Raw genomic sequence first — 16,660 nt, 5'->3', positions numbered from 1 at the left:
GTTGGAGTTTCCTTAAGTATCCAAGCTTAATTTTAGAAGCATTTATTTATTCAGGTACTGTGAAATTTCCGAATGCATATTTAATCTCTTAAAGGAGAGATCCCCTAAAACTCAAGGGTCACATGTAGGCCCAATGTAATTTCAATCCCCCTCCCCTTACAACTGAGTGGAAAAGGTACCAGCAAAAACAGGCATGGGCAAACTTGGGCCCTCCAGGGATTTTGGACTTCAACTCCTACCGGCTGTTAGGAATTGTAACAGCTGAAGTCCAAAACCCCTGGGGGGCTCAAGTTTGCCCATACCTGTGCAAGAGTGATGTGTTCCTTCAGCAGTAGCCTGCAAGGCGAGAGGAGGGAAGAGAAAGGTAGGGAAGATACACGGAAAAAGAGATGGACTTTCCAACTTTGGACAATGCCCTCACCTCCCAACACATCCTAAAAATTGCAAGCAGGGATGGATGTGATGAGTTGGATCTCTGCTGATGGGTTTTGACATCCTTGTTAATATCAATAGTTGTCCAGTGAAGACAAAAGGTTTGTTTGTATTAGTTACCTTGTTTGATACTTTTTGCATTAGCTTAGGCATTTGAAGCTGGGGAAAGAAAGGGAGATGGGCATAACCTGGGTATAATTCCTTTGGGGCCCAATTCTACTATTAGCTGTGAGGGAATACTGGATTTTTCTCTGCTGCATCATCTACCACCAATGACGTTTATGTCATAATAATGTTTGTAACAAATCTGGCTTTGAAAAAAAACCTCTTTGGGAGGCCTAGGACTACACCCAGTTACAGAAGAGAACACAATGCCTTCCCAGAAGTTCAATTAGTAACGTTTATAACAATTTGCTACATAAGACATCTAACTCCAAATTATGCACTTCTACATTCATTCCTCTAGATGTCCCTATTAGCTTGCATTTGTCCTCCAAACATATATATAACAGAAATGCTTACAGAACACATCTAAACACAAAGTATTGTTGGAGAGGGAAATGTGAATTGGTGTCCTCTAAATTAGTGGTTCTCAACCTGTGGGTCCCCAGGTGTTTGGCCTACAACTCCCAGAAATCCCAGCCAGTTTACCAGCTGTTAGGATTTCTGGGAGTTGAAAGCTAAAACACCTGGGGACCCACACGTTAACCACTGCCGTAAATATTTTGAGCACCAGCTCCCATTCTGTGGCCATGGTGGCTGAAGCTTACAGTAATTGTCATCCAAAATATCCAGGAGGAACCAGAAGTTATTATACCACTGTAGAACTGGCATTCTTGGCGTGAATCAATGGGCTGGAGTCTCCTCCATGGCATCCCTAGGGGAACTCCTGGGGTCATCACTGTGGATCTACCCTGCCACATCATATCATAGTATTGCAACTAAAACACCAGAACATTACCAACAATTCAAATCTGTACTGACAAAACTAAGTGATTCAAAGTGTCACTAATAATGGCAACACTGACTGGTTGCATGTGCAGTGGAAAGTTTAAAAAGTAAACGAGTTTTAACTTTGTAGATCAACTGATACAGAACTATGTCGCTAGGCTTGTGAATCAATGTTTGTGTGGTTAACAAGACTATAACTTTCTGGGTTGCTGTGAGTTTTCTAGACTGCATGGCCATGTTCCAGAAGCATTATCTTCTGACATTCTGCCCACATCTATGGCAGGCATCGTCATAGATTGTGAGGTCTGTTGGAAACTAGTCAAATGGGGTTTATATATCTGTGGAATGGGAGAAAGAACTCTTCTCTGTTGGAGGCAGGTGTGAGTGTTGCAATTAATCACCTTGATTAGCATTGCAAAGCCTTGCAGCTTCAAGGCCTGGCTGATTCCTGCCTGGAGGATCCTTTGTTGGCAAGTGTTAGCTGGCCCTGATGGTTTAATGTCTGGAATTCCCCTGTTTTCTGAGTGTTGTTCTTTATTTAGTGTCTTGATTTTAGATTTTTTTTAATACTGGTCACCAGATTTAGTTCATTTCCATGGTTTCCTCCTTTCTGTTGAACGCTTCCCAACAAAGGATTCCCCTAGGCAAGAATCAGCCAGGCCTCGAAGCTGCAATGCTTTGCAATGCTAATCAAGGTGATTAATTGCAACACTCACCCCTGCCTCCAACAGAGAAGAGTTCTCCCCCCCCCCCCCCGACATTCCACAGACATATAAACCCCACTTGACTAGTTTTACAACAGATCTCACAACCTTTGCGGATGCCTGCCATAGACGTGGGCAAAACATCAGGAGAAAATGCTTCTGGAATATGGCCATACAGCCAGGAAAACTCACAGCAACCCAGTGATACCGACCATGAAAGCCTTCGACAATGCAGTATTGTAGCGGAACCTTCGTGCTACGGTTCTTGTTGGCGCAGTGGAGGAATTTGAAGACGGACAACTGAAGGAATTTCCCAGAAAGCAGTTTTATTTCGCTAATGGCCACTAGGGGTCCCCCTAGCACAAAGTAAGTGCTTCTCCAGGGGAACCGCCCAGTGGCATGCTGAGTGAACATTTATACACACTACAGGGTTCGGGTTATGCCCGCCCACAAGCAAATTCATTGGCTTAGAGTTGTGACGCTGCCCAATCGGTGCTGACTAGCAGGCCGGCTGCACCCTTTTTGTGCCGTGCTCACAAATCTTTCAGAGCGCCTGCGTACGCATGCTCTGTTTGTTTTTCTTTAGCTTTCATTTCTTCAGAAACACATGATTTCCCAGAAGTCACATGTTTCTGTGAGTTTATGCACCCGGGTCGCTAGCTGTCGCCATCTCTGCCCATATATGGTATTTCCTGGGGTTCCTTAACCCCCCCCCCGCCTCACTCCCCCATTTTCTTTTTGCGAAGCGCATGTACAAAAGCTGAAGCAAAGCATTATGGTTCCATCCAATCCCGCTTGGCTTGGAGTATGGCTATCTTTTTTTCAGGTAAAGATTGTGTGACACACCTAGTACACATTTGCATCATTATTGGAGTGCAACACATAACTATGAGAACAATGAACAATCCTAAAATCCCTACCAACAATATGTTCTTCAACCATTCTATTGAGGGTAACCAGCTAGTCACCCAGGAGAAGGGAGACCAACCTTCTATCTCCTGGACATTATTGTAAATTAACTTTTGTAATGACTCGATGTCATCTTCAATAGTATTATTCAAGTTATGAAATTTCACTACACAACGTCCTCTAACCATGGCGCATAACCCCCCCCTGGCCGCCAATAGGTAGTCAAGGGCCAACTTATGCTGTAGGGCCATCTGGCTGATTTCTTCTACTTCAGACTGGATTTCCCGGAAAATTTTACCAGTGGCATTTATGGACTTTTCAAGGCGGCAAGTCAGGCCTAGAACACTTCTACGGTTTGCTTGAGCTACAATCCCTGGGTAAGCACCCAGTGTCAACAAGCCTGTGATCAGGCCTCCTCCTACACGGGAGGCTTCTGAACCTGACAGGGCCTTGTTGATAATGACCTCATCCGAGCATTCTGGTCCTAGAGGGCCTGTTTGCACAATGTCCCGTTTCAGGCGCTGATGCCCTTTGTGTAAGATCTGAACTGGGAATGTCAAATAACCCACACCGACACACTGGTAGTTGCCGGGGTGATAATTTGTGGCCCATTTATCAAAGAAAAACCATAGATTTGGATCCCTAATTTGCCATAACGGACAGAGGCTTTTACCTAGGCTCAGTTGGGTTAATTGTTGCAGTATGTTCATATAAGATTTTAGGCCCTCAATAGAATCATTCACACTAAATGTGGGATAATCTGGATACATGCTAGCCCACTCGGTTGCGGTTAGATTTAATCGTGAGACATAAGATGTATTAAATCGTCCATGTAGATAGAACCGGTCTCGACAATGGGAATAATTGCCTAATCGGGAAAAGAACGCCTGCCTAGTTCCCCAGTGTTTCCACTCAGAATTCCATATTCCCGATCCTCCACAACAGAAGCACAAACCCCTGGTGGAGGTATGGTATCTAAACCGTCGAAACCGAGTTTTATTTATCCTTTGCGGTATGCTAGAAAACACGGTAGGTGGACCCTCCTGAGCCTTGGACAATCCCTCCAACACAATCTGTGGTTCATCAATTAAATCGGGAAGAAATGAAAAATCTCCTACGGTGAGGGGGTGTTCATATATTAATGCTACCTCTTTCCCGTGCTGCTCAAACATATAATTGGCATGTTCTTTTATCCAATTCCCATGTGCTCTTTTTCCAAAAGAGAGAATAAAACTCAGCACAAATAATATACCAAGCACAGTGCGCTTTCCTCCCCTCCTCATAGCTTGTCTCCCACTTTTTCCTCTCAAAATGTCTAGCCACCATCTCCCGGAGAGCGCCTTTGTTGGGCCATGCTGCGACATACTTGACCACCGACGCTCCGTTGCACCCGAAGGGATCAGCTTCATGGCCTTGTTGACCCCTTAGGGAGTTGCCGGATGATCCTGAGTCTCAGGTCCTCACCAGGAACTCGCTCCGTCCGCCACTCCTCAGGTGCTAGTTTTACACGGGTGTAATGTATCCACGGCTTAATCTCCTTCACCTTCACTGCAGTGGGGGTAGACAGGAGCACAACATAGGGTCCTCGCCACTTGGGTCCCAATGGCTCAATCTTCCAATCCTTGACCAGAACCTCGTCACCTGGTGAAAAACAATGTAGAGGTGTGGTAGGGAATGGTGGGTTCAATTCAGAAATGTATTTTTCTAACTGCTGCATTTGTCTGCCCAAAGCCTGAACCTGGGCCAATGTCTGTTTCTCTCCTATGAGGTGCTGCTCAGCTCCTGTCTCTAAAGCTCCCTTCAAGTTCAAAGGGGGTCGTCCATAGAGTCTTTCAAAAGGGGAGAGTCCTGTCCGTTTGTGTGGTGTACATCTGATTCCTAATAATGCCATGGGCAAAACCACCGTCCACGGCAATCCTGTCTCTTGGCAAAGTTTCCCAAGCTGAGCCTTTAATGTCCTATTCATTCTTTCCACTTTTCCAGAAGATTGGGGTCTATATGCACAATGTAACTTCCATTTTATGCCCAAAATTCTACATAATCCTTGCACAGCCTGTTGAATATATGCGGGGCCATTATCTGATCCAATTTCTAAGGGTATGCCAAATCTGGGAATAACATCTTTCATTAGAGCTCTTGACACCTCTACAGCCTTCTCAGTTCTTGTAGGGTAAGCTTCCACCCATCCTGTGTATGTGTCCACGAACACCAGTAAATATTTGTATCCTTTGTATGGGGGCATTTCTGTAAAATCAGTGACTAAAGCTTCAAAGGGTACCCCACCCACATGTTGGACTCCTGGTGGCTTGAGGGGTCCTTCTCTGGGGTTATTTTTGATACATGTCCAGCATCTTCGGGCTGCTGCTGCCGTTAGGCTATGTAATCCATCGATATACAACTGTCGTCCTAGCAGATTTGCCAATGCCATTTTTCCTAAATGTGTGTTTTGGTGCATGTGTTGGACTAAGTGCCATGCCAAGTCCTTAGGGACGTAGACACGGGCGTCTGGCATCACTATGAGTTCTCCTGACCACTGACCCTTCTCCTTTAAGGCCCATTCTTCTTCCTCTGGTGTATATGTAATGTTATGTTCAGTTAATTCTACCTGTAGGGCCATTACCTGATGTTCAATATAGGGCAGCCTAGCTGCCTCTTTGGCTGCCAGATCAGCCTGCCTATTTCCTTGCACTACGGGATCGTCTCCACGTTGGTGCCCTTTACAATGCATCACAGCCACCTGCCTTGGCTTCCAAACCGCCTCCAGGAGATCCACAATCTCTCCAGCATGTTTCACGCACTTTCCTCCAGACGTGAGGAGCCCGCGCTCCTTGTACAGTGCTCCATGTGCGTGGAGGGTGGTGAAGGCATATTTTGAGTCTGTGTAGACGTTAACCCGCTTTCCGCTTGACAATTCCAACGCTCGGGTCAGGGCAATCAATTCGGCCTTCTGGGCAGACGTCCCCGGGGGCAGTGACTCTGCTTCCAGCGTCTCTCCCCCCCACCGAACAACCGCATAACCTGAGTGTCTTTGATTATTTTCCATAAAGGAGCTTCCATCTGTGAACAGAGTGTCGTCCACCTTAGTTAGTGGCACATCCTTCAAATCCGGTCGACTGGAGAATACCTCATCCATCACCTGGGCACACTGATGGATCGTGGTGTCTCCTGGAGTCGGGAGCAAGGTGGCCGGATTCAGAGTGGAGCAAGTCTCCAGGGTCACCAGTGGGTTGTCACACAACAATCCCTCATATTTCATTAACCTCTCACTTGTGAGCCAGCGCGGTCCCTTAATGTCTAACAGTGCCTTAACGCTATGGGGCACCTTAACTGTCAGTGGCTGTCCTAGGGTCAATTTATTCGCTTCTTTGATTAAATCTACTGATGCTGCCACAGCCCTCAGGCAAGGTGGCAATCCACGAGCCACTGTGTCCAATTGCTTTGACAAGTAGGCAATCGGCCTTTGCCATGAACCTAGTGGTTGGGTCAATACTCCAACCGCTGTTCCTTCCCGCTCTGCAGCGAACAGAGTGAATGGTTTTTCCAAATCGGGCAGTCCTAATGCTGGAGATGACATCAATGCTTCTTTTAATGCCTTAAATGCCTGTTGACATTCTTCTGTCCACTCAAATGGATCTTCTCTTCCACCTCTCGTAGCCTGGTACAGTGGCTTAGCCAACACGGCGTAGTTGGGGATCCACTGTCTACAATATCCTGCTGATCCCAAAAATTCCCGCACCTGTCGCCGGGTACTGGGAGTGGGGATGGCACAAACAACTTCCTTTCTTTCAGCTCCTAACATCTTCTTTCCTTCGGTCAGATGGAACCCCAAATATTTCACCGTGGGACAGCACAACTGGGCCTTTTTCTTTGACACTTTGTAACCCTTTTCTTCCAATGTCTTGAGAAATCTCAAAGTATGCTCTTTACAGCCCCCTAGTGTCCGGCAAGCGATAAGCAGGTCATCTGCATATTGAAGCCAAATTCCCTCTTCCTTAGGTATTACAAAATCCTGTAAGTCTTTGGCCAGGGCTTGACCAAAAATGGTCGGGCTGTCCCGGAACCCCTGAGGAAGGCGTGTCCAAACATACTGGGTCCTTTGCCCTGACTGCTGAGATTCCCACTGGAAAGCAAAGATCGGTTGGGATACAGGGGCCAATCGAATGCAAAAGAATGCATCCTTTAAATCCAATACAGTAAACCATTTGGCAAATGCTGGTACTAGACTCATCATGATGTATGGATTTGGCACTACCGGGGTTAGGGGAACGGTGACTTGATTTACAGCCCGCAAATCTTGGACTGGGCGATATTCTCCTTGTCCTCCTGGTTTCTTGACTGGGAGCAGGGGCGTGTTCCATGGGGAACTGCATGGTACCAATATCCCATGCTGCAGAAGTCGCTCTAGATGCTTTCTGATCCCCTGCACTGCCTCTCGACTGACGGGATACTGTGGCTTGCATATGGGCCCCATTCCTCTTTTCACTTCCACCACCACCGGTGGAACATATTTAGCTAATCCTGGAGGATTATCTTCTGCCCACACTAAAGGAGTCTCATGCCATGGCCATTGTATTTCTTCAGTAAAAATCCTAACTTGAAACAGTCTCCATTCCTCTTCCATGGGAAATGATAGCTCCACTTGTCCATTCTTCATGAACTGGAGTTGTGCTTGTAATTTTGATAAAATGTCCCTTCCCAATAAAGGGACTGGGCAGTCTGGGAGATATAACATCTTATGCTTGACCTGATGTCCGGCCAGATTGCAGGTGCGTTCCTTAAGGAAGGGGCACTTCTGGGTCTTCCCAGACACCCCTATTACTTTCGTAGTTTCCCGAGTTGGTGGACTAATTTTTGTATTTACTACTGATTTTTCGGCACCTGTGTCCACTAAAAAGTCCAATTGTTGGTCCCCGATTTCAAGTGTGACCATCGGCTCCCCGGGGTCCAACAAAACAAGAGCCTGGCTTCCTCATTCCTCTCCTCCATCCATATCTTCCCATTCTTCTTCCATCACAGCTGCTGCAGCTATCACCTCTCTTGCAGGAAAAGGTACGTAGTTCCCACGCCCTCTTCCCCTTCCTGGGTTTCTTCCTCTCTCAGGCCTTCCTCTTTCTCTCGGTCCTTCCTGACTTCCTTCTCTTCCTTCTGGGCATTCACCTTTCCAGTGTCCAAACTTCTTACATTTAGCACATTGGTCTCGACCTAACCTCCGAGGGGGGCCCCTTCTTCCTCCTTGTCCCCCTCTGGCATATCCTCCTCTTCCTCTCTGTCCACTTGCACTTTGTTCCATCATGGTAACTAATGCTTGGTATTCCTGCTTCTTCTTCCTGTCCTTCTTCTCTTCTTCTACCTGGTCCCTCGCCATATAAACTTGATCTGCGAGTGCCAACAATTCATTCATAGTCTTTCCTAGAAATCCTGGTTGCTTTTGAATCTTTCTCCGGATGTCAGGAGCCGCTTGACTGATAAAAGACTGTTGAATCGCCCTCCTACCGTTTTCATCCTCCAAATTATACGGGCTATACTTTCTATATGCTGCCTCCAGCCTTTCCAAAAAGGCTGTTGGTGACTCAGATTTTTCCTGTACCACTCCCTGAATTTTTACAATGTTGACGGGTCGCGGCGGGCCCCTCTTTACCGCTTCTACCAATATACGCTGGAATCCTTTCAGTCTCTGCAAATGTCCTTCTTCTGCGGTGTCCCATTGGGGATCTATTTCCACAGGAAACCTCTGTGCTCCCCACTCGGCTGCATCACCATCTTGTGGGGCACCAACCTGGGCTATGGCTACCCCATTATTCAACACTGCTCTTCTCTCCTCTGATGTGAACAACATATTCAACAATTGTCTGCAATCTTGCCAGGTGGGATTATGGGTTGCCATAATCCCTTCCAATAGCCTAGCCATAGCTTGGGGTTCTTCACTATAAGGTGGAGTATTATTTTTCCAATTCAAAATGTCACTACTACTGAAAGGCACTACCTGGTATGCTTGAACTATCTCATTCCTGTTGTTTATCACAGGCACCGTTCTCAAGGGCATCTGGAGGGCCGGTCCGGTCGGTGAATCACCAGACCACACCGGAGCTCCATGTCTCCGAGTTTGTGCCGGAGAAGCATCACTGGGCATCCGTTGTGACTTCTTCTTTTCCTTTGTTTCCTCCTGATATTTTTCTAGGCTAGGATAGTGTTTCTTGGCCGCTTCGGTTGACTCCGAAGAGTAGGGTGGGGGTCTCGTTCCTAGTGTAGGTGCACCGGGGGCTGTTCCCTGGGGTGGGGGGGGCGGTGGCAAGGGTGGCGGCAATAATTCCTGTTGTCTAGCCTGTACACTCAACTGTAAATCTGGGTAGTCCTCCTCATTGGATTGGAAAACTTCCTTCTTTTTCCCCTCCTTCTTCACCACCATACATTTGCCATTCCTGCACTGTCGAACCCAACCTGGATCTTCTCTAACTACCCGTTCCCACGTAGCAATATAGACCCACTGGTTCGGATGATTCACAGCACAATATTCTTCCACTGTTCGGATCAGTTTCAGATCCCACGTTCCTTCTACTTGCCAACCTAAACCAAAATCTGGCCATTCTCCCTGACACAAATTTCTCAGCCTATAATCTCTTAGGTCCCTTGGATTCCCTGCTACGGCTCTGCTAGCAAAAGAGCCAAAATTATCTAAGATGCATTGTAAGGGAGTGGAGCTCTTTGAATTTTTCCCTCCCATCCTGCCTAATAGAGGGGACTGTCCTGGCCTGGGCACCCGGCCACTCACGGCATGCGTCAGGAAACACAAGACAGAACCCCTTTCTACCTCCCTGGGAACTTTTTTTTGTCCCTCCCAGCGCTGGCGTTCCCTTAATATCTCATGCAAACCCCTATACTTGCCAGATTTCTGTAGACGTCGGACCAACCTTCGCCCCTGGGCTTTTTCCCCTGGATCCTTTTCCTCCTAGCCGGTTTCTGTGGAACCTCGCTGATGTTGCAGCTCTCACCGTCAGTCGGCGTTGGCATTCAGAGGCAAGCACCGCAGCCGGTCGTGTAGTATTCAGGGGCCCCTTCTCGTCTCACGGTAGTTGCCTCAGGCCCCCACCGCTGAGTTGAGGCCGTCCCGCCAACGGGATCCGTCTCCAAATCTCCTGGCCCGTCTTATAGGAAAAAATCACGTCGGGGTCACCAGAAAATGTAGCGGAACCTTCGTGCTACGGTTCTTGTTGGCGCAGTGGAGGAATTTGAAGACGGACAACTGAAGGAATTTCCCAGAAAGCAGTTTTATTTCGCTAATGGCCACTAGGGGTCCCCCTAGCACAAAGTAAGTGCTTCTCCAGGGGAACCGCCCAGTGGCATGCTGAGTGAACATTTATACACACTACAGGGTTCGGGTTATGCCCGCCCACAAGCAAATTCATTGGCTTAGAGTTGTGACGCTGCCCAATCGGTGCTGACTAGCAGGCCGGCTGCACCCTTTTTGTGCCGTGCTCACAAATCTTTCAGAGCGCCTGCGTACGCATGCTCTGTTTGTTTTTCTTTAGCTTTCATTTCTTCAGAAACACATGATTTCCCAGAAGTCACATGTTTCTGTGAGTTTATGCACCCGGGTCGCTAGCTGTCGCCATCTCTGCCCATATATGGTATTTCCTGGGGTTCCTTAACCCCCCCCCCCCGCCTCAGTATAACTTTTCACTGAAATACTGCAGGAGTTTTCTAAACAGTTGTTTTGGTGCTAGTGCAGGCACCCTGCGCGCGACGCCACCCACGGGCAAGTTGGGCCCTCCTTCCTCCAGGGGTTCGGGACTCCAACTCCCCCCATTCCTGGCCACCTCAGGCCTCTTCCTTCCCCCTCAGCCGCCTAAGCGAAGTCCAAAACTCCTGGAGGCCCACGTGTGCCCATGCCTGGTCTAGGCGGCTGAGGGGGGAAAGGAAGGGCGCTGAGGCTGTTAGGACTTGTGTGAGTTGAAGTGGGAAACCCCTGGAGGGCCCAAGCTTGCCCACGCCTGGTCTAAGGAGCCAGTCCTTCTGGAGGCCCGCCTTCTCCCTCTCCTCTTGACCCCAGTCGCTCTCTCGCAGCCTGGACAACAAACTTGGGAAGTCAACGGGACTTCACCGTTTCCCTTCCTGTTGGAAAGGCGGGTCCCTCGCAGCCCGTTTGGAAGCCAAACACCGAGCCCCGAAGGCGCCCCATTGAGCCCCCTCCCCGCTTTTCCGGACGGGGTTCGGGAAGGAAGGAAGGAAGGGTCCGTGGCGAGCCGGAGGCGGCCGAGGCGGAGCCAGGAGGGGGCGGGCCCGGGCGGCGGGGCGCTGCCGAGGGCGGAGGGGGCTGGCCCCGTCCCGAGCGGCAGGTGAAGCGGCGGGGCTCCCAGGACGCCTTGCTCTCCGCCCGGACGCCGCCTGCAGCCTTCCCCGCTGGCCTGCCGGCGAAGCGCTGGAGGGAGGCGAGGCGCGGGGAAACATCCGGGCTCGGATTCCCCGCCGCCGCTGCTCTCGCTTCTTGGCCGAGGAGCAGGCGCCACTGCCGCCGCGTCGCTTGGCTTTGGGGGCTTCTCCGGGGCCTGCAGAGGGTCTCCTCCCCGTCCACCCAGGCCAAGATGGCCTTCGCCAATTTCCGCCGCATCCTGCGCCTCTCGCACTTGGACCGGCGCCGCTCCAAGGAGTTCCCGCACGTGCGCCGAGACCTGGACCCCAACGAGGTCTGGGAGATCCTGGGCGAGCTGGGCGACGGTGCCTTCGGAAAGGTCTACAAGGTGAGCCCCGGGGACCGGACAGGGCACTTGGGGGGCCACACGCTCCGCCGTCTTCTTGGCCTAAGCCCGCCGGGGCCTGCCTCCTCCCACTACAACTCCCAGGAGTTGGAGTTGCCCAGACGGGACGCCAACCCATTCAGCGTCTTAAAAGGACCTCACCACACTAGAGCAGTGGTTCTCAACCTTCCTAAGGCCTTAATACAGTTCCTCACTTTGTAGCTTATTTTATTTATCGTATCAGAAGCTAAACCAGGCTACAGTTGCAATGTATTTAGAAACACAAACAAAGGTAAAAACTTGCCATCATACTAAATGTCCTTTGACCAGTAGCTGGCAATTCTGGAGTGCATTCTGGTGTTGCTGTAAGAAGGTCCTCCATGGTGTGTGTGGCAGGGCCCCGACTGCATTGTAGTAGGTGGCCTGTGGTTTGCTCTTCTCCACCTCCCATGTGCGGACTCCACTTTGTGGCCCCATTTCTTAAGGTTGGCGCTGCATCTCGTGGTGCCTGAGCACTGTCTGTTCAGTGCCTTCCAAGTTGCCCAGTCTTCTGTGTGCCCAGGAGGGAGTCTCTTATTCAGTATCAGCCATGGTTTAAGGTTCCGGGTTTTAGCCTGCCACTTTTGGACTCTCGCTTACGCAGGTGTGTCTGAGAGTGTCTCTGTAGATCCTAGAAAGCTATTTCTTGGTTTAAGGTGTTGTCGTGCTGGCTGATATCCGAACAGGGTCGGCCGGAGATGTCACTGCCTTGGACCTTTCATTGTTGGCTGCTTCTTCCTGACAGATGTCAGGTGGCACAAAACAGTATAATTTCTGTAGTGGTGTGGGACGTAGGCATCCTGTGCTAATGCGGCATGTCTCATTAAGAGCCACACCCACTGTTTTAACGTGGTGAGATTTATTCCACACTGGGCACGCATATTCAGCAGCAGAAAGCAAAGCACAAGGGCAGATGTCTTCACTCTGTCTAGTTATAACCCCCAGGTTGTGCCAGTCAGCTTTCGTACAATGTTATTTCTAGCACCCACTTTTTGCTTGATAGTAAAGCAGTGCTTCTTGTAAGTCAGAGCACGGTCCAGGGGAACTCCCAAGTATTTTGGTGTGCTGCAATGCTCCAGTGGGATTCCTTCCCAGGTAATCCTCAGAGCTGAGATGCTTGTCTGTTCTTAAGGTGGAAAGCACAAGTCTGTGTTTTAGATGGATTAGGGATCAGCTGGTTTTCCCTGTAATAGGCAGTAAGAGCACCAAAGCTTCTGTTCAACCATAAAAGCTCTCTGCTTGGGTGGTGATGGCACAATCATCAGCATGTTGTGGTGACCCCCAACCATAAAATTATTTTCGTTGCTACTTCATAACTGTAATTTTGGTACTATTATGAATTGTAATGTAAATATCCGATAGTCAGGATGTATTTTCATTCTCTGAACCAAATTTGGCCAAAATACCCGATATGCACAAATTTGAATAGTGGTGGGGTTGGGAAGGGAATGATTTTGTCATTTCGGAATTGTTAGTTGCTGGGATTTATAGTTTACCTACAATCAAAGAGCATTCTGAACTCTACCAGCGATGAAACTGAACCAAACTTGGCACACAGAACTCCCATGACCAACAGAAAATCCTAGAAGGGTTTGGTGGGCATTAACCTTGAGTTTTGGAGTCATAGTTCACCTACATCCAGAGAGCACTGTGGACTCAAGCAATGATGGATCTGGACCAAACTTGGCACAAATACTCAATATGCCCAAATTTGAACACTGGTGGAGTTTGGGGAAAATAGACCTTGACATTTGGGAGTTGTAGTTGCTGGGATTTATAGTCAAAGAGCCCCTTGAACCCCACCAACGATAGAATTGGGCCAAACTTCCCACACAGAACCCCCATAACCAACAAAAAATGCTGGTCTTTGGTGACTCCTCTGACACTTCCCTCACGACCTCCCCTCCCCCCCAGTGGTCCCAACCTTCAGGTTCAGAAACACTGCAGTAGAGCATGGATCCACTTTAAATCCAGTTTTTGACTCATGCAGAATTCTGGAGCTTGTGGTTTAGGGAGGGACCTTTAAACTGCTCAGCTAAACTACAAATCCCTGAATTCTGCAGGAGGCAGCAACCGGATTTAAAGGCGATCCATGCTCTAGTGTAGGCATGGACAAACGTCAACCCTCCAGGTGTTTTGGACTTCAACTCCCACAATTAGGTAGGCTGTTAGGAAGCTGGGGAAATCCTAGGCTCAGTCCAACTGAAGCCCAGCAGCCCTGAGCTTCTGAAGGGGGCCTGCAAAGGGCTCTGGTGCCAATGAGATGGCACAGGATGGGGATCTCCTCTACAAAACGCTTGGGGTGGATGTCTTTCAGATATTGAAATATTTTCATTTGCTACTGGGATGTCTTGGAGACAGGAGCCCAAAAGTGATGACAAAATTCATGTATGCTTCGTTTACACCTTGTATACACACATTCTTTTTTAATAATTGTGTGCATGAAACAGTCTGTGCATCGAACCACCAGAAAGCAAAGGTGTTGTCATCTCAACCAGTCATGTGGATATTTTGGGAGTATTTGGGAAATTTGGGCAAGGGATGCTGAACCTGTTGAACATTTATCTTAGATGGAAGTGATGCATTTCAATGGGATGTGGGGAATGTAGTTTTCCTTGGGAGATCCATAGGGAACAAAGGGACCCAAGGGCAGATACTGTGCCAGCAGTGCTTCTAACGAGTAGTGAATGACAGTCCTCAATCAAGTCCTCTTTTTCTTCCTCCCTTGAATATCTGTGAAGATTTATTTGCCTATTTGTACAGGTGAAACCCAAGCTCATGTAATGTTTGAATTGAAAAGAAGGAGAGATCTGAACATGCAGTATGGCTTGATGTTAAACACTATTAAAACAATATCAATGGGCCATGGCATCATGGTTTGAGCATTGCAATACAACTCTGGACATCAGGGTTCAACTTCGCATTTGGCAGTGGAAAACTACTGAGTGATCATGGGTGCATCACACACTTCCAAACCTTGGTCCCTGGAGTTGCAGAACAACCTGTGAAAGGATTGCCTTAAGCTCACCATAAGTGAGAAACAAACTTAAATGCATACAACAACAACAATCCTGCTGCCCAGTGCACTGTTGTTGTCATGGTCTTCAAGTGGTCTCTAGCCTCTTCTACACTGCTATATAAAATCCAGATTATCTGCTTTGAACTGGATTATATTGGAGAGTAAAAGGGGCCTCTGTCTCATAGTGAGTGATTTGCAGGGTATCATGGCACGATTTCTTCAAAGGGTTGCCTTTCTTGGAAGCTAAAAAGTGTGACTTTCCCAAAGTCACCTGGTGGACTTCCATGACTGAGCAGGAATTTGAACCCTGGTTTCTCAGAGGCCTAATCCAACACTACACTAGGAATTTGCAATTCGGCAAATCCCCATGCTGTTTTCTGTGTCCGATTTCCAGCTGCCCCCTCCCCCGGTTCCATTTTTAGGGAACTGAGTTTGGAAGGAGTTTCTGTTTTCGTGCCGGAAAGATTTGGCCCATTGTTGCCAATGGGGAAACTTTAGAAGCTTGTTTCTCTGTCATTTTTAGACCTATTGGCATAAGACCTGCCTCACTTGTAGGCCACATTTACAACTGTAATCCTGCAAGGTTTCAGAATGTTTCACTAATCCACTAATTTTGAGGATTTTTTTTATCATAACATTAAAAAAACACAAGAGAGGGCTCTGGGAATTGAAGCACCAAGTGCACATCACAAGAGGGGAGGAGAATGGACACAGTAACCAGGCCTCTGATTAGCTGAGAAAGAAAGTGAGAAACACAGAGAAACTTCAACTCCCATCATGCCCTGGGAGGGAACACAGGCGCCTTCAATGCCCTCACCACACAAAGTGCTGCTGGGAAAGCAAGTTCCCATTTGCCTCAAGTGGACTCAGGCCTTCAGGAAGGGATGGAGGAGCCTGCCTGGAAAGAAAGACATGGAGGAGTAGCTCCTCACACGTTGCCTCAGGTAGAGTGCCGCTCGGCCCCATTAGCCAAAAAGATCCGGCTGCTCTGATCCGTTTTGGCTAAACCTTTGGCTACCAGGTTGGTTTTCATGCATTTGGCAGATGAATCCCCCAAATTGCCATAATCCAGGACATCAAAATGATACTTTGCATACCCCTACACTACACCCATATCTATACATATGTACCAGAGCCAAAGGTTACAGCCTCAACATATAGTAAACTCATACAGCTTCCATGTGGGAAATTTTCAAATTATGAGGCTTAGAAATGTGTACATGCAATCACCAAGTTATGAACAAGATAAAAATAATAATAATAATAAACTTTATTTGTTTTCTGCCCTATCTCCCTGGAGGGACTCCGGGTGGATTCCAAACATAAAAGGCAAACATTCAATGTCCAAACACAACAACAACACACCCATAATAACAAAAATTACTAACCCAACATATAGAAACAAATTATGACAGCAACTAAAATTAAATTAAAAACACAACCTGTTATTTCAGACATAAAACAAAACATCAAACATCGAATAGAAGCCTTCCCATTTCTTGGGGGCAAATAGATTGATCATTGCTCAAGATGTCTATTGAGCAAGTGGGGCAAACAGGGCATGGATACAGGTGGTAGCTATTAATCCAAGGTATTATGGTATCCCTCCTCCTCCTCATAAGCCAGTAAGCACAGGTACATCTTCAGCTGTTTCTTGAAGGCGGGGAGGGAGGAGGCCATCTTTAGCTCCTGAGGAAGAGAGTTCCAGAGGTGTGGGGTGGCCACAGAGAAGGCTCTTTCATTTCCACCAGCCGCACTTGGGATGGGAATGGGACTGAAAACAGGGCCTCCTCCAATGACCGCAGTGTTCGAATGATCTATAGTGGGAGATGCGGTTCATCAAATAATCTAGACCCAAGCCGTTTAGGGCTTTA

At 48.1% G+C, this 16,660-nt stretch overlaps 2 protein-coding genes across 2 annotated transcripts in view; one reads left to right on the top strand and one right to left on the bottom strand.

Annotated features, from left to right (window-relative positions):
* Positions 1-2,393: 2,393 nt before the first annotated feature.
* On the bottom strand, positions 2,394-10,654 carry LOC134296196 (uncharacterized). Its single transcript, XM_062970441.1, is given in 1 exon segment — positions 2,394-10,654. A coding segment is annotated over 1 exon segment (5,316 nt). The 5' UTR covers positions 9,718-10,654; the 3' UTR covers positions 2,394-4,401.
* Positions 10,655-11,039: 385 nt separating this feature from the next.
* The window catches only part of stk10 (serine/threonine kinase 10), an 84,886-nt gene continuing 79,265 nt past the window's right edge, over positions 11,040-16,660 (top strand). Inside the window, exon 1 of the mRNA XM_003217361.3 lies at positions 11,040-11,731. Coding sequence (XP_003217409.1) covers positions 11,576-11,731 — 156 coding nt within the window. The 5' untranslated portion in view covers positions 11,040-11,575. The remainder of the gene's footprint in view (positions 11,732-16,660) is intronic.

Source organism: Anolis carolinensis, chromosome 2 (assembly GCF_035594765.1).
Source record: "Anolis carolinensis isolate JA03-04 chromosome 2, rAnoCar3.1.pri, whole genome shotgun sequence".
In the NCBI taxonomy this organism is placed as follows: domain Eukaryota; kingdom Metazoa; phylum Chordata; class Lepidosauria; order Squamata; family Dactyloidae; genus Anolis; species Anolis carolinensis.
The sequence above is the reverse complement of the archived record's forward strand: the minus strand, read 5'-3'. Positions and strand labels throughout refer to the sequence as shown.